Consider the following 25,560-nt stretch of genomic DNA (forward strand, 5'->3'; position numbering starts at 1 on the left):
GCCGTAAAACGTTAAATCTTCTTGTGTCATCCGTTCATTATTAACTGGAACTTCGAATTTCTTTTCTAAAATTTATAAACCGATTAAGGGCATTGATACAGGAATAAGAAGTTCAATCTCAGGGAAATCCTGCCGACAGCTTTACAACTCTGGAGTCACGGCTTGGTGTTGCTGCGCCACACCTCCGGGTTGCGAGTTGCTATTGGCTGTTTGTTGCGGTTGCTCGGTGGAAGGGGACGGGTCCAAATGGAACGTGGGCCTGGAGCGCGTGAGAGAGAAACCGAGCGACAACTGGAGCCGGGGTAGAGAGAAGTCCGGGGAGAGAGGGAGAGGGAGAGAGCGAGAAGTGGAGCCGGGGTAGAGAGAAGCCTGGGGAGAGAGGGAGAGAGCGAGAAGTGGAGCCGGGGTAGAGAGAAGCCCGGGAGGAGAGGGAGAGAGCGAGGAGCCCGGGGAAGGGGAGAGCCAAGCGGAGCCCGGCCACAGGGGTCTGTCGGCAGCGACTACAGAACCATGGAGAGTCCTGGCACCAGCTGGCTCTACCCCACCGCCCTGCTGTGTGTCTGCGGCTTCTTCTCCAACGTCCGGCCATCTGAACCTTTCCTGACTCTTTACCTTCTGGGACCGGATAAAAACCTGACCGAGCAGCAAGTGAGTGAGAAATCAAACAACGAAGGCGAGGAATTACTGAGTTTTCAACATCCCCTCGTTGTTTTGCTATTAAAATATCTTCATTTTTACAAAGTTTGTAGTTGTGTTCAGTGTAGTTCCTTTAATCTTTGTTTTTAAAGCCACATTATCCAAAATGGGCCTCATGGTCACTCCTTCAGCTAGTGAATTAACTTTAAAGGAGAAGTGCATGCTCTGTATTTCTATTGAGCAATGCTTTCTTGTATGTCCTGTATTTGCAGCAGCTTTGCCATTTCAATGCTGTGTTGCTTAGTCCCTAAATTCCCTACACTATCCAAGGTCGTCTTGACAGCGAGATGCAGTATTATTGAGTTTCGGTGCATTGGCGCCACCAAGGTCATCACCATGAGGCAGCAAAAAAAGCTTCACGTACAGGCAAACTTTCGAATCGGCATCCTTGTGGTTCCTGTTTACTTTTCGCACGAACCTTAATGTTTCACCATGCATAGTGACTGTGGGTCTGAGGAGATTTAACAAAAGTAATTCAAAGGGTTACTTAAATGGAACCAAAAGGCAAAACACAGGATGCTGAAAAATCTGAAATGCTAGCATCTCGGTGCCTCCACAGCTGCAGTGTCTGAACTACTGAATGCATCCAACGTTTTTAAAGTTTGATTCTCATTTTCAGTTTAAGTAATTGGGTAATCTGATACGTAGTATACCTTTAAGAAAAATGTTATAGTGGAAGATCACATGATCTTAGTATCTAATAGCAGAATGAAGCGGGCTATCTTAGGCGGCAGTGAGTAGTCTAGAGTTAGTCTGTAATGTAGAGACAGGGTTTGAGTTGTAAGCACACAAGTGTAGCTGCTGAATTTCTTTGTAAATAAATGGATATGTTCTACATAAGAACTGTCTGTTGATCTAATCTGTCTATGGTATCGACTCAGCCACCCTGAAACAAGCGTGTAACCCAGATTCATTAGTCCAACTAAACTAATGACCAGGATCCAGCAAATTGGCGACGAGGAAAAAGCAAGGAAGGATGGAGAAAAGGCGAGGAAGAAAATCAACCGAAATCGGGCTGTATCTTGCACGGTAATTGTGAGTAGAATTTCCATCCTAATCTTCGAAGCAGTCCTCTCGAAGCATGCTGCCGTTTAGAGGAGTTGATCCTTCCGACCCAATCCCGGGGGATTGGTCTCATTATGTCGAACGCCTTGCGTTCTTTTTCCAAGCTAACAACGTTGCTGGGGAGGAGAAGGGGTGAGCGAACCCCTTATCCACGTATGGGAGTAAGACCTACGGACTGATTCAAAGTTTGATGGCACTCAGTGCCCCAGATGCAAAAAGTTTTGATGACTTAGTGAACCTTGTGAAGAGTCATTACCAGCCCAGGCATGCGGTAACAATGCAATGGTTCAAATTTAACTCAAGAAATTGAGCCCCAAGGGAGAGGGTTGCTTGTTATGTGGCAAGACTGACACAGTTAACAGAATATTGCAAGTTTGGTACATCTATAAATGATATATTTAGAGATGGGTTGGTGTACAGTATAAATGAAGATAAGATTCAGAAAAGATTACTGTCTGAAACAAATATGAATTTTCTGAAGGCGCTAGAAATAGCACTGGCCATGGAAAGCGCAGTGAGGGACTCGAAAGCCATACAGAAAGTGCAAAATGGCACTGTCCTCCAGGTTGGGCAGGGAGCCTCAGCCAAAAAGAGTGCAAAAATGCACAGCTCTGATGAGAAATGGGAAACAGCCACCACTTTCAGACAAATAAAAAGAAATGACTTAGCAGCAAAAACATGGAATAATGGCAACAGAAGTGGAAGCAGACAACCTTGTAATGAATGGAAGTTTAAAAACATCAATTGTGTTTTCTGTCATTGAAACAGACATCTCATAAAACATTGCAAGGATAGAATCAGGCAGACTTTAAATCAAAAGAAAAAACTCCGCAAGATCCATAACGTAGAAGAGCCTGAAGTAACAGATTCAGATTTTTATTAATTGTATAATTTAAAGGTAGGACGAACAGAACCAATCTATGCAACAGTGAAGGTGAATGATAGACCTATCAGAATGGAGGTGGACACAGGAGCTTCCACTACGGTAGTAGGTGAGCATACCTTCACATACCTAAATTATGGAGAATGTCAATTAAATTTGGAAGAAACAGATGCCAAATTGAAAAATTACATGGGAGAAGACATCAATATCAAAGGCATAAGCAGAGTTTCAGTACAGTTTGAAAGTCAATCAGTAAACTTATCCTTGATGGTGGTATCAGGTGAGGGGCCAAGCCTCCTTGGATGAAACTGGCTGAAACAAATTAAATCGGATGGGGCTGAGATCTTCCAGTTGATAGCCAGTGGGCTACCTGATCTACTCCAAAAATACATCTCAGTTTTCAAGGATGAACTTGGGAAGATCCAGGGGCTGCAAGTAAAAATTCATGTGGATCCAAACCAGATCCAAAGCAAGACCAGTACCTTATGCAGTGCAGGAAAAGATTACTTGTGCAGTTTTCAGAATGGGCAGCACCAATAGTCCCTGTATTTAAACCTGACCAAAGCATTTGAATTTTTGGAGACTGCAAATTGACTATTAATTAAGTGGCTAAGTTTGACAGACACCCAAGACCAAAAATTGAAGACTTCTATGCTAAGTTGGCAGGTGGGACCGTCTACACAAAGCTTGATATGCTTATCATGACTTGCTTATCAACAATTGGGGATAGAGAAGGCCTCCCAAAAATTTTGTCTCAATAAACCCGTTTGCCTTTTGGTGTATGCTTAGCTTGAGCCATATTCCAGAGAACAATGAAAAGTTTACTGCAGGGATTGCCTCATGTTGTAGTTTTAGATAACGTTCTGGTGACAGGACTCACTGAAAAGGAGCATTTAGCAAACTTGGAAGAAGTTTTGAAAAGTTTCTCTTAGGTGGGAGTGTGTTTTTAAAAAAAAAAGTGCGCATTCCAAGTGAAGAGGTAATTTATTTAAGTCACGGGAGGTTCACAGGGTTTCCACCCAGTTGAGGAAAAAATGAGAGCCATTAGAGAGGCACCAAAGAACACCTCCGAGCTCAAATCATTATTGGGGATGATCAATTATTATGGACACTTCTTGCCTAATTTGTTGACAGAACTGTATTACCTACACAAGAGAAACCAACGTTGGTTTTGGCAAACACCACAGAAGCTTTCACAAAGTTGAAACAGCTGTTACACTCATCCACCCTATTAGTACATTTTGACCAAAGGAAAGAGTTAGTTTTGACATGTGACGCATCGCCCTATGGAGTAGGATCAGTGCTCTCCCATCGAATGGACGATGGCTCAGAAAGGCATATTGGATATGTATCAAGAATGCTAAACACAGCAGAAAAGGGGTACTCACAGAAAAAGGCTTGTCAATCATTTTTGTCAAGAAATTTCACCAGTATGTACACAGTTGTCATTTTACTATAATTTCAGACAACAAGCCTTTGCTAGGATTGTTCAGCGAGGACAAGGCCCTCCCATAACCTCAGCAAGAATACAGATGGGCATTGATCCTGGCAGCATATGAGTATACTTTCATTCACAGGCCTGGAAAATCAGATTGCAAATGCTGAAATACTTAGTCGTTTGCCTTTCAAAGAAAACAATGAGGATGTTCCAGTTCCTCAAGAACTCATTTCATTATTGAACTTCTTACATTCATCACTGGTATGTGCCAGACAGATCAGAGATTGGACAAGTCGAGACATTGTCTTATTCAGGGTATGAGAACAAGTTCTTCACGGTTGGTAACAAGAACAAGAATCTGACGAAATGAAACCTTATTTTCACAGAAGATATGGGATAACCAGCTAGGATGGTACCTTATTGTGGAGAGCTCAAGTGATTGTTCCTCCAAAAGGACAAAAGCCAATTGTTAACTAAACTACATAGTGCACATCCAAGTATTTCCCGAATTAAGACCATAGCACACAGCTACCTATGGTGGCCTGGAATGGATGGAGAAATAGAGAGCATAGTGAGAAGTTGTATGTAGTGTCAGCAAGTGCAAAAGTTACCTTCAACAGCTCCATTACACCCTTGGGAGTGGCCAGGAAGGCCATGGGTGCGATTACATATTGACTATGTGGGACCTTTTTATGGGATCAGTGTTTCTCCTTATAGTTGATGCTCACTCAAAAAGGATGGACATATATGAGATGAAGTCACCAACATTATCTGCTACATTTGACAAACTACATCAAAGTTTCACTATCAACGGACTACCAGAAGTGGCCATATCAAATAACGGCACAGCATTTATGAGTGCTGAATTTCAACAGTTAATCAGCTTCATCGGTATCACTCGTAAAAACTTAACCTACCACCCTTCCTCAAATGGACTGGCTGAGATAGCGGTTCAGACATTTAAAACTGCCATGAAGAAATTAACTGGAGACTCCATAGCGACCAAGCCAGCACGTTTTCTTTTCCATTATAGGACCACCCATCGCACAACAACAGGTGTCACACCTGCAAAATTGTTGATGAAACGCCATTTCAGGGCGAGATTGAGCTTAATGCGAAATTTAGTTTGGGGGAGATGGAAAGATGGAAAGGAGTCAGGGAAGTTAGAAAGCTGAACATGACTGGCATAGTCGTGACAATAAGTTTACCATAAGAGAGACGGTGTCTCTGAAAATTTTTGGAGAAGGACCCAAGAGGTTATCAGGTGAAATAAGTGCAGTGACTGGACCGCTTTCTTATCACATGAAAGTGGAAGACCGAGTTATACAGAGACACATAAATCATATAAGGAAGAGAGAAACCAAGTATCAGGAAATTATTCCCCAGTGTTCACGACTGCGTCCTGTTGAAAGATCTCAGCTGAGCACAGATGTGTCTGAAGGCTTGGCTGTACCTTCAAGAGTTGAGGAAACAGATTTGCAGGTGCCCACTGTAGAACCTGATGTTCAGACAACACCAGAAAAGGAGGTTCCTGGCAAAGCATCTGAAGCTGTAGAGCTGAGACGTTCTACACGCATAAGGAAATCCCCAGAAAGACAGAATTTATAAATTACTTAGCTGTGTAAATAATTTGATATTTTGAGAGAAATTGTAACTGTAAAATGTATTTCGGAGTAAAAGGGGAGGGATGTGGTAATCTGATGTGTAAAATACCTTTAAGAAGAATGTTATAATGGAAGATCACATGATCTTAGTATACAATAGCAGAGTAGCACGGGCTACCTTAGTAGTTAGTAGTGAGTAGCCTAGGGTTGGACCCTGTAATGCAGAGACAGGGTTTGAGTTGTAAGCACACAGTGTAGCTGCTGAGTTCCTTTGTAAATAAATAGGATCTGTTGTACATAAGAACTGTCTGCTGATCTACTCTGTCTACGGTACCATCTCGGCCATCCCGAAACAAACGTGCAACCCGAATCCGTTAGTTAACTAAACTGGTGACCAGGATCCAACAGTAATACAGAGTGGGTGCTATCTAAGCGTCAAGGTGGGTGTTACCATCACACTAGTCTGGATTTTGTGGTCAAGAGACAACAGTGATTACTGTTCATGTCACTTATCCCTGTCTGACATTTTTGTGGCCCTTAAGAGTGCAAACACTGTAATTCGGTGCCCTCTACAGGGCATCCATCTATGGGTCTGAACCAGGCAAGAAACAGTTAAGGCTGCTCAACCATTAGATTGAAGGTTCCTCACCTGAGACATACAGGGCCTTGACCAGGAAGTATAAAGCAGAAGAAAGAAATTGGATCGAAATGATGTTCAAGCAACTAAATGAAGATTAGGAAAGACAGGTTTAAGGGAGAAAGATGAGACAGAAAAACAAAAAAAAAATTCAAATCTCCAACATTAACTTTCTTAGAGACTGAGGCCCTGGTGTCTCGTTAATTAACACTTAATTGCGTTGTTAAAAACTCAGTCTAAATGCACTAGTGCTACAATTTACAGCCTTTTTAGTGCAGAGCTGTTAGGCAAATATCCTAAATTCAAGCTCATTTCAGTGCCAAGTCTATCAGTGAGGACTGTGACCCTGCACCTTGTGGAGGAGCAAGATACCTCTCAACTTCTCAATTTCTGCTATTAGCCTCACCATTATTCATATCACGTAACCTGGCCCACTGTTCTTTAACTCTCACCCTGCAAATTGTGGTTCAAGAAACTAGAAAACCTGCTTTTTAAAACTGAAGATGGAAAGTGATTGTGCCCCTGACATTTGATGTAATTCCTCACCTCGATGAAGACCATACCCGATTTTAAATTACATTGAACAGTACATCACCTTGAAGCGGTTTAATTGGAAGATGTAAAGGGAGTTTCTTGAATGACTGCTTTGCAGTGACTTGTGTTTGGAAGGTGCTGCCTAAGGAGTCTTGGTGAATTCCTGCAGTGCATTTTGTAGATGGCACTGCTGCTACTGTGCGTCGGTGGTGGAGGGATTGGATGTTTGTGGATGTGGGGCCAGTCAAGGGGTTTGCTTTGTCCTGGACGCTGTCAAGCTTCTTGAGTGTTGTGGGAGTAGCACTCATCCAGGCAAGTGGGGAGTATAAGAGCATAAGATGTAAGGGCAGAAGTAGGCCATTCGGCCCATTGAGTCTTCCGCCATTCAATGAGATCATGGCTGATCTGATAATCCTTAACTCCACTTTCCAGCCTGTTCCACATCACTCTTGATTCCCTTACTGATTAAAAATCTGTCTATCTGAGCCTTGAATATACTTAACGACCCAGCCTCTACAGCACTCTGCGTAAAGAATTTCACAGATTGACTAGCTAATCTCTGAGAGAAGTTATTCCTCCTCATCACTTTTAAATGGGCAACCCCTTACTCTGAGATTATGCCCTCCAGTCCTAGACTCTCCCAGAAGGGGAAAGAACTTCTCAGCTTCTACTCTTTCAAGCCCCCTAAGAGTCTTATGTTTCAATAAGGTCGCCTCTCATTCTTCTAAACTCCAATAAGCATAGGCCCAACCTACTCAGCCTCGCCTCAGAAGAAAATCCCTACATACCTGGGATCAACCTAGTGAACCTTCTCTGGACAGCCTCCAATGCCAGTATATCTTTCCTTAGATAAGGGGACCAAAATTGTTCACAGTATTCTAGGTGTGGTCTAACTAGTGCCTTGTATAGTTTTAGCAAGACTTCCCTATTTTTATGCTCCATTCCCTTTGAAATAAAGGCTAACATTCCATTTGCCTTTCCTATTACCTGTTGAACTTGTATGTTAGCTTTTTGGGATTCATGCACAAGGACTCCCAAATCCGTCTGTAAGACAGCCTTCTGCACTCTTTCTCCATTTTTAAATAATATTCAGCTCCTCTATTCTTACTGCCAAAATGCATAACCTCACATTCTCCCACATTATATTCCATCTGCCAAGTTTTTGCCCACTCACTCAACCTGTCTATATCCCTCTGTAGACTCCTTGTGTCATCCTCACCACTTGCCTTTTCACCTATTTTTGTGTCATCCACAAACTTGGTGATAGTACATTCATTTCCCTCATCTAAGTCATTAATATATATTGTAAATAATTGTGGCCCCAGCACTGATCCCTGTGGTACTCCACTAGTTACAAGTTGCCATCCTGAAAATGCCCCCCTTATCCCAACTCTTTGTCTTCTATTAGTTAGCCAATCCTCCATCCATGCTAATATACTACCCCCAACACCATGGGCTCTTATCTTATTAAAGTAATCTCATGTTCAGTACCTTATCAAAAGCCTTTTAGAAATCCAAATATATTACATCTACTGATTCCCCTTTGTCTATCCTGCTTGTTACCTCCTCAAAGAATTCTAATAAATTTGTTAGACATGATTTCCCCTTCATGAAGCCATGCCGACTCTGCTTGATTAGATCATGTATTTCTAAATGCTCTGCTATTACATCCTTTATAATAGACTCCAACATTTTCCCAATGACTGATGTTAAGCTTAGTTATCAATAGTTACCTATTTTTTGTCTCCCTCTCTTTTTGAATAATGGTGTTAAATTGGCCATTCTCCAATCCTCTGGGACTTTTCCAGAATCTAAGGATTCTTGGAAAATTACTACAAGTGCATCCACTATCTCTGTAGCTGCTTCCTTTAATATCCTAGGATGCAACCCGTCAGATCCAGATGATTTATCGTCCTTTAGCCCCATTAGTTTCCCTAGTACTTTTTCTCTAGTGATAGTTATTGTATTTATTTCCCCCCCCCCCTCCTATTTTGCCCTTTGATTATTTAGTATTTTTGGAATGAACCTGCTAGTATTTTCTACTGAGAAAACTGAAGCAAATTATTTATTCAACTCCTCTGCTATTTCTTGGTTCCCCATTATTATTTCCCAGGCCTCATTCTCTAAAGGGCCTATGTTCACTTTGGCCTCTCTCTTCCTTTTTATATATTTAAAGAAGCTCTTACTGTCTGTTTTTATATTAGTTACTAGTTTACCCTCAAAGTTTATTTTCTCCCTCTTTATTATTTTTTTGGTCATCTTTTGTTGGTTTTTAAAACTTTCCCAATTCCCTGGCTTACCACTAATCGTTGCCACGTTGTATATTTTTTTTCTTTCAATTTGATACTTTCCTTAACTTCCTTAGTTAACTATGGTTGGTTTATCCCCTTCCTTGAATCCTTCTTCCTTACTGGGATATATCTTTGTTGAGAGTCATGAACTATTTTCTTAAACGTCTGCCATTGTTCATCAACCGTATTTTCTGCTAAACTGCTTGGCCAGCCAACTCTGCCCCCCATTCCATTGTAATTACCCTTACTTAAGTTTAGCATAGCTGGTTTCAACCCAAGTTTCTCACTCTCAAACCGAATGCTAAATTCTACCATGTTATGGTCACTATTTCCGAGGGGATCCTTTACTCTGAGATCATTTATTAAACCTGCCTCATTGCACACTACCAGATCCAAAATAGCCTGATCCCCGGTTGGATTCACAACATATTGTTCTAAAAAAACTGTTCCGAATCACTCTGTGAATTTTTCCTCATGCCTACCTCTGCCAATTTGATTTTCCCAATCCACATGAAGATTAAAGTCTTCCGTGATTAACATACAATCTTTTTTACATGCCCTCATTATCTCCAGATTTATTCTATGTCCTACAGTATAGCTACTGTCAGGGGGCCTATAGACTATTCCCCAGTCTCGTTTTCTCCTTGTTATTTCTTACCCACTCATATCGATTCTACATTTTCCAATCCAAGATCCTTTTTTGCAATTGTACTTATTCCATCTCGTACTGACAAAGCTAACCCACCACCCGTTCCTTCCTGCCTTTCCTTTCGAAAAGTCACATACCCCGGAATATTTAGCTCCCAGCTTTGATCTCCTTGTAACCATGTATCCATAATGGCTATAAGATTATACCCATTAACCTCTATTTGTGCCATTAATTCATTTATTTTGTTCCGAATACTATGTGCTTTTAAGTAAACAGCCATTAATTTTGCCTTTTAATCATTTTTTTCCCCTTTGACCCTATTTGCTGCTTTTTTTTAATGTTGTACACTCTGTCTCTTGTCACACTCTGGGTATCATTACCTAAAAAGCTGTCCTGCAAGGCTGCCATATCTTTTTGCTTTGTAAGCCTATGTATCCCTTTTCCAGAACCCTCCCCCCCTCTATTTAGTTTAAAGCCCTCTCTACAGCTCTAGTTATTCGGTTCGCCAGGACTCTGGTCCTAGCATGGTTCAGTGAAGCCTGTCCCACAGAACAGCTCTGTTCTAGCCCAGTACTGGTGCTAGTGCCCCGTGAACTGAAACCCATTCCTCCCACACCAATCTCTGAGCCACCTGCTTGACTTTATTTATCCTGTGCCAGTTTGCCTGTGGCTCAAGCAGCAATCCCGAGATTATTACCTTGGAGGTTCTGCTTTTTAATTTAGCTCTTAACCGTTCAAATTCTTTCAGCAGAGCCTCCCTTCTAGCCCTATCAATGTCATTGGCACCAACATGGATGTTGACAACTGGATCCCTTCCCTCCCACTCCAAGTTCCTCTCCAGCCCTGAGGAGATGTCCTTAACCCTGAGACCAGGCAGGCAACACAGCCTTTGAGACTCACACTCACGGCTGCAGAGAACGGTATCTATCCCCCTAATTATACTGGCTCCTACTACTACACTCCCATTTCCTCCCCCCACTTGAATGGCTCCCTGTACCACGATGCCGCGGTCAGTTCGTTCATCCTCCCTATGGTCTTCATCTACATAGCTAGCTAGAACCTTGTAACTGTTGGACAGTTGCAGGGGCTGAGGCCTCGAATACTACCCCCTGGGTCCCCAAATCTGCAACACATGCAGTCACATTCTCCTGTCCCTGATCACAGACCAAATTTGAATAACTTAATCTGAGGGGTGTGATCGCCTTCTGGAGCAAAGTATCCAGGTAGCTTTCCCCCTCCCTGATGTGACACCAGCTCGGACACCAGCTCCTTAACTCGGATGCAAAGTTCCTTGGCTGCAAACACTTGGTACAGATATGTTCGCTCTGGACCATCTTTGGCAGGGGGCGGGGGGGGGGGGGGGGGGGGGGGGGGGGGTGGTGGTGGTTGTGACTTAATTGAATTAGAGGCAGCTAGTCTGGATGCTTTGATGTAAGAAGAGAAGTTAGGTTTGAAATGTTAATTAGGTAAACATGGAGAAGTTTAGAAACATGGATGTCAGGAGAACGTTTGCATTTCTAAATAAACCAGGCTAGATTGTTTTCAAAAGAGGGAGTAAAATGTGTCACCTAGCCAGGTGAAGTTTAGAAAACGTGTTTATTTTTCCCAAAGATTACTGGTAAAACTTAGTGCTAAGAAATTTTTATCATCAAAAAGCTAAAGTCCAAAGATATAGTGAAACAATGGGAATTTACGTTCAAAAGGGAAAATATGGATAAAGGAGAGAAGATTATTTGTAAGGGGGGCAGTTTAAGATCCAACAAGTGTGAAAAATCTGCAGCCTGCATGTACCAAACTGCTACCTCCAGGGACTGAAGTTAAAAGAACTCACTTTGAATCCGACTTGTTCAGGATATCATGTGTCTTTGCTTGGGTCTTTTAAAATCTGTGTGCCTTACTGATGCCTTAATGAAAGTGTAATTGGGAGTTAGATTGATTAGGGGATTTGGAAGTTATCATAGTAATTTGTAGATCTATGTATGTATTTAAAAATCATTTCTCTTATAAATGGTTAATCTAGTTTTTGTGAAACCTATAAGATTTGGTAGTCTTATTACTACTGAACACATCTTGAAATAATACAAAGTGCAAAACAAGTTGTGACAGTTGTTTCAAGTTTCTTTTGGGATTTGAACAATGCAGCATTTACCATCAGCTGTGCTATAACAGTGGGCAGACTTTGGGGAGTCAGGAAGTGAGTTACTCATCACTGGATTCCTAGTCTCTGACCTGTTCTTGTAGTCACAGTATTTATATGGCTAGTTCAGTTTCTGTTCAATGGTAATTCCCAGGATGTTAATGGTGGTGGATTCAGTGATGGTAATGCCAATGAATGTCATGGGGCGATGGTTAGATTCTTTCTTGTTGTTATTGCCTGACACTTGTGCGGCGTGAATGTTACTTGCTACTTGTCAGCCCAAGCCTGGATATTGTCCAAGTCTTTCTGCATTTGGACATGGACTGCTTCAGTATCTGAGGAGCCACGAATGATGCTGAACATTGTGCAATCATCAGTGAACATCCCCATTTCTGACCTTCTGATAGAAGGAAGGGCATTGATAAAGCATCTGAAGATGGTTGGGCTGAGGACACTAAACGAGGAGCTCCTGAATTGATGTCCCAGAGCTGAGGTATCAACCATCTTCCTTTGTGCTAGGTATAGCTCCAACCAGTGGATAGTTTTTCCCCTGATTCCCATAGACTCCAGTTTTGCTTGGGCTCCTTGGTGCCACACTCGGTCAAATGCGACCTTGATGCAAGAGCTGTCACTCTCAACTCACCTTGGTAGTTCAGTTCTTTTGTCCGTGTTTGAACCAAGGCCCTGGCGGAACCCAAACTGGGTGTCAGTGAGTAGGTTATTGCTAAGCAAGTGCCACTTGGTAGCATTGTTGAAGACGACTTCTTGTGGCACTAGCTTGAGGGCAGCAAACAGGTCAGGAAGAAACAGCTAGAGTTTCTGTACCTGATCACTACCAGTGACCCTCAATTGGAAAATGTATGGAGGTCTTGGGTGAGGTGAGATTCTAGTTGTGTTGCCTTTCCTGTAGCTATAGTAACAGCTGGCTTGATTCTCAGTTCTGCCAAGAATGGCGACTTGTATGGTTTTTGGTGCCAAGGGACTACAGCATAAGTTAGTGTGTCCAGGGGAGGAAGGGCAGTTAGGAATGGGAAATAAATGCTGGCCTAGCAAGCATTGAACAAATAAAAAAGAGAAAATTTGGAAATGAGTGGGATTATTGGAGTAATTGTTATTTTCATAACTTTTGAGCTTTTTCTCAAATTAGTCATCAAAATATGAAAAATATAAATTCAGTTTCAATTTTAATTTTGGTTTCTCATCAGTAACAACTTGTCCATCTACTGTATTACATTATAAACAAAATTGTTAGAAACTTCAATAAAGTAAGTTTTGAATTTTGAGAAATCAGTGATTGTAAATTAAAATGAACTTTCTGGTCTTAAACCTGTTGGACTTCTATTTTTCTAAATAGGTGAATGAGATTTTTCCAGTGTGGACTTACTCCTACCTAGTGCTGTTGTTTCCCATCTTTCTTGCGACTGATTATCTCCGATACAAGCCCGTCATCGTGCTACAAGGTGTAGCTTTGATCATTACCTGGTTCATGCTATTGTATGCCCAAGGACTGCTGGCAATGAAGTTTCTAGAATTTTTCTATGGATTGGTAACCGCATCAGAGGTGGCTTATTACTCCTATATCTACTCTGTAGTGGACTTTAATATGTACCAGAAAGTAACTGGATATTGTCGTTGTGCCACATTGGTTGGGTACACAGTGGGATCTGTTACAGGGCAAATCTTGGTCTCATTTACTGAGATGTCCCTCTTCCACCTCAATGTTATTACCTTGGTTTGTGTAGCAGTTGCCTTTATTACATCGATGTTTCTTCCAATGCCACAAAAGAGCATGTTCTTTCACAGAGTGAGAGGAGATTGTAATGGAAAGGAAATCAAAGATGAATCTGTAAAGTCATCGTCCGAAGAACTTGAATCAACATCAACAACGCCACTGAACTGTAGCCGTGATGATACTGAAAATTTGAAACATGTTCATCTGCCAGAACCAATGGATAACACCTCATACACCCATGAAGTTATGGTAATGTCTGTTTGTTATGTATGCTGTTTTGCTTGCTGAAGTCAAGCACAATGCTATGGTGACCAACTAGTGTGAACTTATAATTGCACATACCTCCAGATTCCTACAATACAAAACCAACCCTCACCTGCTAAGTAATGTATAGAGAGTGGTATGTCCACAATGAGCATTAAATCCTTGCGCTGCTAATACTCTTACTCCATATGTTATAAGACATCTTTCTACTCTGACTCACTGTGATAGTCACACAACACTCCAACAGAAACTATAAAGAGAAAGCATATTTCAATAAATCACAAAGTTTTACTTAAACTTCCATGGCCTGAAATTCTTTGAATCCTTGTGAGGAGAAGTGTGATAGGCAGCACTTTCCCTCTTTCCATGAGACCAGGCATCTAACCTGCTTTCTCTTGCTCTTTCATCGCTCTGCTTTTTCTCATTGCTCTCCTCTTTGTCTCTCAGCAGCAGGGTGTCAGGAAAAAGGATCAAGCCTGTGTTGCAGCAGTAATGGTGTTGAGTGTTAACGTGCCATATTGTTTTTGCTTTTAAAGTGAAGGGCAAACCTAGCTATCTGCAGCCTCCTTCCAGATCAGCTGAAATGTCACAGCAATGTTGTGTCAATGACTGTACTATGTGCTTCTGATGAGAATATTGCTGTACTGTGCTTATCCTGCGCATGCTTAAAATGCTTCACTTGAAACAAAATATATAGTTATATAAAATAATTGTCAAGTAATCTTATTTGACAAATTTCTGGACATATGGATATATTTTTTACTTTTTTATTTTTCAGAATAAAAAGCCACTCAAAGGTATCTGTGTTGTTCTTACAAGGCTGTGGAAGACTTTCCTGCAGTGTTATTCCTCTTGGCCACTACTCTGCTGGTCAGCATGGTGGGCATTGTCTACTTGTGGCTATTTTCAAATATTGAATTACATTCAAATCCTGTGGGAGAAAATTCTTCCTTCTCAGAATTCCCAAATTTACAATGGAGTGGTGGAAGCTGCATCTGCATTGTTGGGTATGTTCACACGAATAATTTGATTGATGAAAGTAGTTGAGTTTGTGTATAAATTGCCAGGAGATGTTAATACTTTAGTTCGACAAGGAAGTCAACATACTTTTGAAAGGAAAACTGTGCTGCAGCAAAAGCTGGAGTTCCTTGCAAAAGAAGAACTCAAGATATGTGACGCATCTAGGTTTTGTCTTATTACTAAGTCTTTGTCCCATATGGAACCAGAGGAACTATGGGTTTGTAATACAAAGAAAATCAAATGGATTATTGAAGCGAAGCAATAAAGATTAGATAGGCTAAGAGGGTATGAAGATAGATTGGAAGGGAATAGAAAGGAAAACAGTAAAAGATGTTATTAATTACAAAGGGTTGACTGGAGATGAAAACAATAATTAATAGATGATGGAAATACTTTTTGCCTCAGATTTCACTGTTGGAAATTTGTTGGGAATAAAAGGGCCCAAGGTAAAGAGGTGTAACATAGATAATTAACTAAGGAAGCTGTACAGAAAAACAAGATGGAACTCAAGTGTAAAAGAGACTAAATTCTGCCGGCATACAGCCTAGCATGCTGATGGAGATCAGAGACATCAGACATCTTTACAAACATAGATTATTGGTTGGTCCATCAAACCATTCCAAGTTGGTGCAGCTTGCACACACCTACCAACTTTCTCTTTACCATTTCCCATGCCATGGATGCTACCTTATTCAGTTATTCTTATAGCTTTTGTCTAGAGTGCCTCATCCTGGTGATTCCATTGTCTTGGAGGCCCATATAAAAGTTATACTAGAAGACAATACATTGACAATATGATAAAAAAAATGAGAAGGGGATAAACCAGTCATTCTAACAGGATCAGGTAACTAGACCAGTCAGCCCAATGTTGGTAGTGGGTAAGATTCTAGAATCCATAATACAGGGTTAAATTTTAATATAGTAGTAGCAAGGGATGTGTAAAAGGAAACTCATATCTGATAAATGTGAAATAATGGTAAAAAGGTATTTGTTAAGGTTGCTATATGGACAGCTTATTGATAATACTGACCATTGGTTTTTGAAAGGGAATGTGGCAGCATTTGGTTGAAGAACAAAAGCAGTGGTTAAATGGATGTTTTACATCAGAATTAATCTAACAGTGGAGTCATGTTGGCAGTATTGTTCGTAATGTAAGTAATCTGGTATTGGGTATGGGCGTATTTTTTTAAATCATTTTAAAATGGTTGTCATGGCTCACTGAGGACTATACAATTTCTGGAGGAAATTAGCAGATGGAGGTCAAATTAAATTAATGTGGGAAGAAGCAAGGTGATACATTTTCAGAGGGAGAGAAGAATGAGAGGAAACCTACACAATAGTCTACACAATAGTAAAATTTGAAGCAGAGAACCTAGGGGCTGAGGAGGAGATGGTGGTGTTCAAATACAAATTTAAGTAGAAGGATAAGTTAGTAAATCAGTATTTAAAAATAATTGGATGTTTTAATACTCTTTGCCCCAATTTATAAAAAGACAATACTAAACTGGTCATATTTAGAATCTTGTGACATCTTGAGGATGTTCTTAGGAGTCATTGCTGCAAGTGAGACACTTCAGCCAAGAGCAAAGACTAGAGTAATTGGAGTTATTTTCATTAGTACAGCGGGGGTTTAGAGGAGATGTGGTGGGCGATGTTCAGAAATATAAAGGGCTTGAGGTTAGTAAGGAGAAAACTGTTTCCACTGTTGGGTTCCAAAGGGCACACATTTAATAACTTCAGCAAAAGAACAAAGGGAGAGGTTAGGAGAATTATTTTCAGGCAGAGGTTTGGTTAGGACATGGAATGCCCATAAAAAACATTGGTGGAAACAGAACCCACAATAACTTCCAAAAGCCAAGTGGATGAATATTTGAAAAGGGAAGTGGGTATGGGGAAAGGGCAGAAGAATGGCACTAAGCTCTTTCAGAGTCTGCCAGGGGAGCCAAATAACACAATTCCAGCAGTGTCTGTTGGAAATGTGAAATGAAAATGAAGGCTACAATCCCAGTCTTTCACTGATAATAGCAGTGATTGTCTCTGTCAGAGTAAGGCTGAAAACTTTTCACGCCCCGTAATGTTTAATACTTTGCAATGCCTTTGCATGTTTCCCAGGTCTGTTTTAATTCCCTTGGGGTGACCAAAGATATCTGAAAATGTAATTTTAGTTCCTTGTAAATTTAACTCTTGGGAGATCATAGTTTACTGTATTTGACCATAAGTATAAGATGCTCTTTTCCTCCCACCTGCACTATCCTCCCCGCAAATATTTTAGAACCACTTTATTTGAATTTGGTGTTACAGACAGGAGTGGGGGTTAATTTAAACAACACTAATTTCTCCTCTCTCCACCCTTCCATAAACAAAAAGGTGTTTTGATTTGCTTCCTTCCTTTATAAGCGGTGACATATTTTCCAACCCCTTGGTCTTGGCGTGATCCAATTCCTATTAACCCACAGCACACTCAAGAGGGATGAACTCAAAGGGTTAATTTATTTGCACACAAACACACGGTGGTGGGGGTGGGGGTGTTGCAAAGTTTCCCCCTTTGTAGTCATACAGTAAAAGAGGGATAGAGAAAAGAAAAATTTACAGTGCAGAGACGACAGAGAAGAGAATGCTGTTTTATATGGGTTCTAGAGTCAAGAGTCAAAGTCCAATAATAGATCCCTTCACACAGGTTGAAAATGACTGCTGTATAATTCACTTTTCTGGTGTGGTCGACTTCACATGTTGAGATGGGCATGCAGCGATGAATCAGCCTTGTAGGTGATGGTACAAAATTCCCAGTAGTAATGGTGTAGATCAGGGCCTGGTGTTCAAACCTAGGCAGAGCTCCTATTTTGTGGGGCTGTTTGTAGGATGTTAAAGTGGCAGACTGATCCACAAGGCAGTATTACTGGTTCCACAGGCTAGGTCCATGTCACATGACCCTCACTTCTCAACATTGTCTTTGACAAGGATGTACATCGTTTGCCTGGGTCACTGAGATGGTTAATTGTCTCACCCACTAAAAATTGAAAGGAAGATTGTGGGGTTCTTTGCCCTAGCAGATGAAAAGATTCCAGTTGGCCAGCCTGGCTTATGAAATGTAGGTGGCCTTTGTATAGTTCTCTTTGAATTTGTTCTCTGTAGTCCACAATGTGTCGCTAGTGTCTCTTCAGAGATAGCGAGGTGTAAGTTTCTTCAAAATTGCCAGATGGCTCCTTTTGTTCAGGGGTCACAGGCATAGATTCAGCCATTTTAAAAGGGCTTTGTCCAGTTTTTAAAATTTTAAATATTGATATCTATTTCATAAAAATATACAGGCCGAGGTTTTAGTCCCTCAATAGTGTTGTACTGGAATTGGCAGTTGAGAAAAATCGGTTGAACAGTAACCTACAACAACAACTTAAACAGCACATATATCATCATAAAACGTTCCTAGGTGCTTCAGGCAAGCATTATAATATTTGACACGGAACCACATAACAGGTTTTACTTTCTTCTTTTAAGGCACTTATTAAGGTAGAGAGGTGTAGAAAGTGAATTCCAGATCTTGGGACCTAGGTGATTAAAGGCACAGTCACCAATGGGGAGCAATTAAAATTGCACCTAGTTAAAGTGAACATACTAATTGCTTGTGCAATGCATTACTATGTTAAATATTTGAAAAGGAGAAAGAAATTAAGATAAAAAAGAAAAAGTGTGCTTATGACAGGTGTCAGGTAGAAAATACAATTGAGAACCAAGAGGAATACAGAAGGTTCAGAGGGGAGGGGAAAAAGCGTATTAGAGAAGTGAAGAGGGATTATAAGAAAAGACAGGCAGCCAACATAAAGGGGAATCCCAGTCTTCTATAGGCATATAAATAGTAAAAGGGTGGTAAAAGGAGGAGTAGGGCCAATTAGGGACCTAAAAGGGAATTTACACATGGATGAGGGGCCATGGCTGAGGTATTAAATGAATACTTTGCATCTGTCTTTAACAAGGAGGTAGATGCTACCCAGGCCATGGTGACAGACGAGGGAACTCTGTCACTGGAAGGGTTCAAAGTTGATAAGGAAGAATTGTTGAATAGACTCAGTACCTAAAGCTGACAAGGCAATGGGACCGGACAAGATGCACCCAAGGACATTGAAGGAAGTGAGAGTAGAAATTGCAGGGGCACTGGGCATAATTTTTCAGTCTTCCCTAGACTCAGGGGAGGTGCCAGAGGACTGGAGAATTGCAAACATTACACCCTTGTTCAAAAAAGGTTGTAAGGATATGCCCAGCAATTACATACCAGTCAGTTTAACTTAAGTGGTGGACAGGGTTCTGGAAACAACTGTTCAGGATAGAATTAGCAGTCACGTGGAAAAAAATGGGTTGATAAGAGCCAACATGGATTTCTAAAGGGGAAATCATGTTTAACTAACTTGCTGGAGTTTTTTGAAGAGGTAACAGAAAAGGTTGATGAGGGTAATGCTGTTGATGTGGTGTATGTGGACTTTCAAAAGATATTTGATACAGTGCCACACAACAGGCTCGAGAGGAAAGTTATTGCTCATGGAATAAAAGGGACAGTAGCAATGTGGATATAAAATTGGTTGAAAAATAGGAAACAGGGAGTAATAGTCAATGGATATTTTTCAGCTGGAGGAAGATTTGTAGTGGAGTTCCCCTGGGGTTGCTATTGGCACCCTTGCTTTTCCTGATATATATTAATGATCTAGACCTTGGTGACAATTTCAAAGTTTGCGGATGATATGAAGCTTGGGAGTGTTGTAAACTACATGGAGGATAGTGTAGAACTTCAAAAGGACATAGACAAGTTGGTGGAGTGGGCAGATAGGTGGCAGATGAAGTTCAATGTGGAGAAGTGTGAGGTGATGCATCTTGGTAGGAAGAACATGGACAGAAATAAAATAAGGGGTGAAATTTTGAAGGGGGGTGCAGGAGCAGAAAGACATGGATGTATATGTGCATAGATCATTGATAGTGGAAGAGACAGGTGGAAAGAGTAGTTAATAAAGCATATAGCATGCTGGGCTTTATTAATAGAGGCAAAGAGTACAAGAGCAAGGAGGATATGCTGAATTTATATAAGACACTTGTTGGACCTCAGCTGGAGTATTGTGTACAGTTCTGGGCACTACATTATAGGAAGGATGTGAACACATTGGAGAGAGTGCAGAAAAGGTTTACAAGAATGGTTCCAGGGATGAGAAACTTCAGTTACGAAGATAGATTGGAGAGAGGTTGGTGCTGGTCTCCTTGAAGTGGAGAAGGCTAAGAGGAGATTTGATAAATATGTTCAAAATCATGAGGGGGTGGACAGGGTAGATAGGGAGAAGCTGTTCCCGCTCGTAAAAGGATCAAGAACGAGAGGACACAAATATAAAGTGATTTGCAAAGGAAGCAAATGTGATGGGAGAAAAGACTTTCTCACACAAGTGGTTCGGGTTTGGAATGCACTGTCTGGAAGTGTGGTGGAGCAGGTTCAATCGAGGCATTCAAGAGGGCATTGGATGATTATTTGAATTGAAAGAATATACAGGGAAAAGGCAGGGCAATGGCACTAGGTCATACTGCACATTTGGAGAGCCAGTGCAGACACATTGGACTGAATAGCCGCCTCCTGTGCTATTAAAATTCTATGAAATCCAATCGGGATGAATTGAGAGTGATATGACTGGCTTCACAGTCCAAATTCTTGCCCTTCAGAGTACCAAGGTGCTAGCACTGATATTCAATCACTTTTGTTTCATTTATGCTATAAATAATTTCCACATTGCCAGTACCAAATATTGTTCCAAAAAATAAGCAATGTTTTGTCTGGCCTGAATACAGACCATGAAGTGTTTTGAATTAAACTTTATTTTAATTCTTTTTTTCTCTCTCTCTCTTGGTCTATGTTTAGGTGCTTTGGCAGCATTTGTCATAGGTTATGTAAAGATTTCATCCATCTGGAGTGAAGTTGCACTTCTCGTCTTTTCTTCTATTATTGCTGTTTCAGTGTTTCTGATGAACACTGTCCGAAGCATCTGGGTGTGCTACATCTGTTACGTTGCTTTCAAAATTATCTACATGATGGTTATAACTATAGCAACGTGAGTCGACTTTTTTGTTCAAAAGCGTGATTGATTCAAAATTTAATCTTGTAGCAATAGCAGAGTACTAATTGCCTGTCTTTCTTTTTAAAGGTACAAGATTGCTGCAAATTTAAGTGTGGAACTGTATGCTTTGGTGTTCGGCGTAAATACTTTTGTTGCCTTAGCCCTTCAGACTCTTTTGACCTTGATTGTAGTCGAATCTAGTATGCTGAATTTGGACATACTCGGACAGGTAAAGTATCAATTTGGTCATGCCATAGCCGCTATCATTGCATTTTAACTAGAGGGGAAGAGGAGAAAATGTCAGATGCTCAGTATTCACAGCAAAGTTAAAGAACCCATTTGATTTGTGCATTAAATAAACAAATTTCCCCCTCCCTTCATAATTGTGGATACAAAGAAAGGGTAATCTAGCTTTGGTTGAGATTTAAAATTAAAATCACATACATAGTTGGCTACTTTGAAGCGCCCTAACCCCTTCCCCCGTTCTGCATTAGTGCTGCAATGATATCAATGGGGAAGACAGGGAAATAAGCCACACATCCCATTGTAGAATAATAGTGCACAGAAGCCATTTGGCCCATTCTGCCTTGTGCTAATTATCCAATTAACCTCATGCCGCTGCTCTTTCCCCATAGTCCTGCAAATGTTTCCCCTTTCAACTGTTGCTATTGAATTTGTTTCCATCTCACTTTCAAGCTGTGGACTCCACATCATCGTAACTTTTTTTTTCGCTCATGTTGCCTTTGGTTCTTTTGCTAATTGCCTTAAATCTGTGTCCACTAATCTGGAAAAAGAGTAAATAAGGAGAACCTATTAAGGTCCAAAGCAAAATGTCTATTGTTAGATGTGATTGAGCAACAGTTGCTGACAATCCTGAATATGCTAAAAGCTAAAGTAACCAATTTAAGATAATCAGTCAAGCTTGTAATTGTGGCTCAATCACGCTTGATAGAAGTGATAAACATTTGTATACAGGGACCTGTTCTCTGCAAACAAAAGGACTATGTTCCAATCTTGGGCCTTTTTTGAATTAAACGGGAGTTTGGGGAGCCAATAGTTCCTCGATGGCTGACACATTGCCATGGAGAAAGCAATCAGTTGACTTGCCAATCAAAAAGCACCCTTTTCTCCTGTAGAATAAATTGTGATTGTTTGAAGTTTGGTATTCTTGCGTTTGTCCTGATGACGAAAAGCTTTGGCAACATGTTTCTATTTTCAGCAATATTCAAAACCCTTAATGATATTGAACTTCTCCATCAAATTTTCTCTTACCCTTCTTTGCTCTAAGGAAAATAACCTCAGCTTCTCCAATCTCTCCATGTAACTGAAGTCTTTCATCCCTGATGTGATTCAAGTAAATCTTCTGCACTTTGGCCAATCCTTCCTAAAGTGTGGTGCCCAGAATTGGACACACACTGCCGGCTGAGGCCTAACCAGTTTTTTATAAAGGTTTAACATAACTTCCATGTACTCCTGTAATATTATGCTTTTACATTACACAGGTCGGAAAGTTTACCAGCGGCCTGTGGCATAGCATGTTCAAGATTTAAATACAATTCATACTTACCTTTAATGCTCTGTAAAATGCCCTCCTCAGAACTTGATGAACATTGAGCCCTCAGGATGGGAGAATTTTTATTATTTAGTATCCTTTACTAATTGAATAACGTTTTCATTATTTTAAATTGTTTGCGATGAGCTGTTTATTAAATTTAATACTTTTCTCTTCTTTCCAGTTTCTGGCTTACTCAATTTACTTTGCAGCAGTAGCAGTGTTGTTCCTGATCTTTGGTGTGTGCAACATTATAAAGAGATACAGAGAAGAGTCACAAGCAACTGAAAACATCTCTGGTTGTTTGGACAGCAGGAATGAAGTGTCACCAAAGACGTCTTGTGAGCAGATGTCATGCTTGCAGTGAGGCTGACTAAAGACAACTTAATATGTGTAGTTGTATGTGATGTGATTCAGTAACTATATTCATTGAAGTAGAATGATCTATTTTTCTACAGTGTCATTAACCAGGAATTTCCTCGGTCATAACCTCATGAGAAATGCAGCAGACTCCCTGTTTTTACACATGAAGGCTTCCACTGAATTTGGAAGTTGCTGTGGTGGAGTGCAAGCAGTTTATTGCTTCCTCTGTGTCAATGGGTAAACTAAAATAAAAAAATAAAATGAAATGAAAATGTCTACTGTTAGATGTGATTCCACGAATTTGTAGCACTTATTGAACAACCTTGAGTGTGCTAACAGCTACAGAAACTGAAGGCAACTTATTTGAGAAAATCTATCCAAGTTTAGGAGCCTTGAACTCTAGTTCTAAATTTGAGTAATACTGTATGAGAGTCAAATGCAAAAGGGGATGGGGGAGGGTAAAGATTCTACCAGAGGATTCTGGCTGAAATCTAAATATTGAACCATACTAAAGTTTTCACTTAAGCTGCTGAGTGCAACTATTTATAGATACCAGCATCTTGATACTGATTTGCTATCTATCATTACAATTTGTAAGCATATGTGTTAGACATAAATTATGCTTTGATACCGATATATATTTATAGCCTCTGGTAATGTGGAAATATAGTATGAAAAAAAGCATGTTCAGTAACAGTTACAAATAAAAAAATGTGATGCTCAAAATCACCCCCACCGGTTGCCTTACTTTTATGATGGTGCATCTGTCTGCCTGGTTGTAGCAACATTCTACAGATGAACAGGCCAGGCCAAAAAAAATATACTTGAAGATGGAAGATTTGCAGGGCATTTTGAGAGAACTGAAGCAAGAATGATGGGCTGAATGGCCCTTTCTGTGCTGTATCGTATCTGAACATAACTAATGACAGCACAAAATTTTAACATAAATAGTACCAGGTACTGAAGTAAAGTTAGTCTTTTATGCAAGTCTGTTGCAAGTTAGTTTTGGGTACTGTTAGAAAACACTGGTGGTTTTATGCCACATGTAATTTACTTGACCTGATGCGAATTATGTACCAAATACTGATACTGGGGCGTGTGTGATGGAAATATGCCATGTGATGAAGTGACTAAATGTCTACTGAGACTTGCTGAATAATGGTCAGTCTCCTTTCTTAATGTAGCAGTTATTTGTTTCCTGTGTTATTTTAAGTGTAAAACTGATGAACATTGATACAAATGTATACTCTTCACCAAATATGTTCTTTCCTTTGAAAGATGAAAATTCAGCCCAGGTCAGGTGCTGTTGTTGCACACCTTTCAGTATTGATTAGAGGCCTTGGCAAGGGTTGCCAGTCAGTTCCATCAGAGGTACAGGACCTTTCTTTTTGGATTGGGTGTGGAAGAGGAATTTAGAAGTACGAGAAGACAGGAGTTTGATTTTTTCGATGACTTATTAATGTAATTATTGAGGGAGTAGAGAGATTTTGAGCAGACAACGGAAATCTGATGTTTTAAATCTGAGGAAGCAATTTCCCACATTTTCTTTAATTATGGGCAAAATGATGGAAGTATAATACTAGATTAAAACCAGTAACATTCAATATTTCATATAAACCATTAGTTTATCATGTCACATACATGCAGCAGTGTTGTATGGTCCTGGACTCTTGCCAGAATAAATTAGGAACAGTTATTTTGTTTTCTTGGTTGGTCCATTAAGTACCATGTTGAAGGTATATTTTACATGATTGTGAAACGTTCATTTGTTGGCCAATATTTAACAGGTGGCCAATTCAAGGTTCTCTGGTTTAATCAAACAGATATTGGACTAATATTTAATTTTATTAATATTTGCACCAACTGATTTGTAATGAGGGTGGCACATCTTTCAAAAAAGTCAGGTGAAGTACTAATTAGCTAGCATTTAAAACACAATCTTGTTGCATTATAGCTGACTCAAATATTCATGCAAGCTGCATCAGGACACTAATCATTGTGGGTTCAGTTTGTATTATTTGGGATTTAAACAAGAATTGAGACCTTCACTATTTTTAAATTCATTTGCGGATTTGTGCATTGCTGGCTGGGCCAGCATTTATTGCCTATCCCTAATTGCCCCTGAGAAAGGTCGTGGTGAGCTGCCTTCTTGAACTGCTGCAGTCCCTGTGATGTAGGTACACCTACAGTGCTGTTAGGGAGGGTGTTCCAGGATTTTGACTCAACGACAATGAAGGAACGGTGATATATTTCCAAGTCAGGATGGTGAGTGACTGGAGGGGAACTTCCAAGTGGTGGTATTCCTATGTATCTGCTGCTCTTGTTTTTCTGGAGATAAGTGCAAAATAAGCTTATTTGTTAAAACAATAGAAATGCTTTAAAGGATAAGCAGATCCTGTTGTCCTCCATGAGGAAATGAGAAAAGGCTTTCCTTCCCAAGTTGCTGTGTGTGCAAGGGTTTGTTAATTATCTCCAAAGAAATAAAACTGTTAACTGGCTTTGAGGATGATTTTTTTTTTAAAAAATAGAATTGGGCTGAGGAACCCTGATAATTAAGTGTAGATGATGTACAAATTTATCTGAATGGAGTATTCTGCTGCAAATGAGATGTGTACTTT

The 25,560-nt window shown here is 40.3% G+C and overlaps 1 protein-coding gene across 2 annotated transcripts; it reads left to right on the forward strand.

Annotated features, from left to right (window-relative positions):
• Window positions 1-218: 218 nt before the first annotated feature.
• LOC121290907 (thiamine transporter 1-like) lies at window positions 219-24,094 on the forward strand. Of its 2 annotated transcripts, XM_041211949.1 has the most exons (6): window positions 219-648; window positions 13,289-13,915; window positions 14,709-14,937; window positions 20,832-21,021; window positions 21,115-21,256; window positions 22,764-24,094. In XM_041211949.1, exons 1-6 carry the CDS (start codon window positions 511-513, stop codon window positions 22,944-22,946), a joined length of 1,509 nt encoding a protein of 502 aa, XP_041067883.1. In that variant the 5' UTR covers window positions 219-510; the 3' UTR covers window positions 22,947-24,094. The 2 variants fall into 2 exon arrangements, with proteins under 2 accessions (XP_041067883.1, XP_041067884.1); XM_041211950.1 differs by lacking the exon at window positions 13,289-13,915.
• The last annotated feature ends 1,466 nt before the right edge of the window (window positions 24,095-25,560 follow it).

Source organism: Carcharodon carcharias, chromosome 18 (assembly GCF_017639515.1).
Source record: "Carcharodon carcharias isolate sCarCar2 chromosome 18, sCarCar2.pri, whole genome shotgun sequence".
Taxonomy (NCBI): Eukaryota; Metazoa; Chordata; class Chondrichthyes; order Lamniformes; family Lamnidae; genus Carcharodon; species Carcharodon carcharias.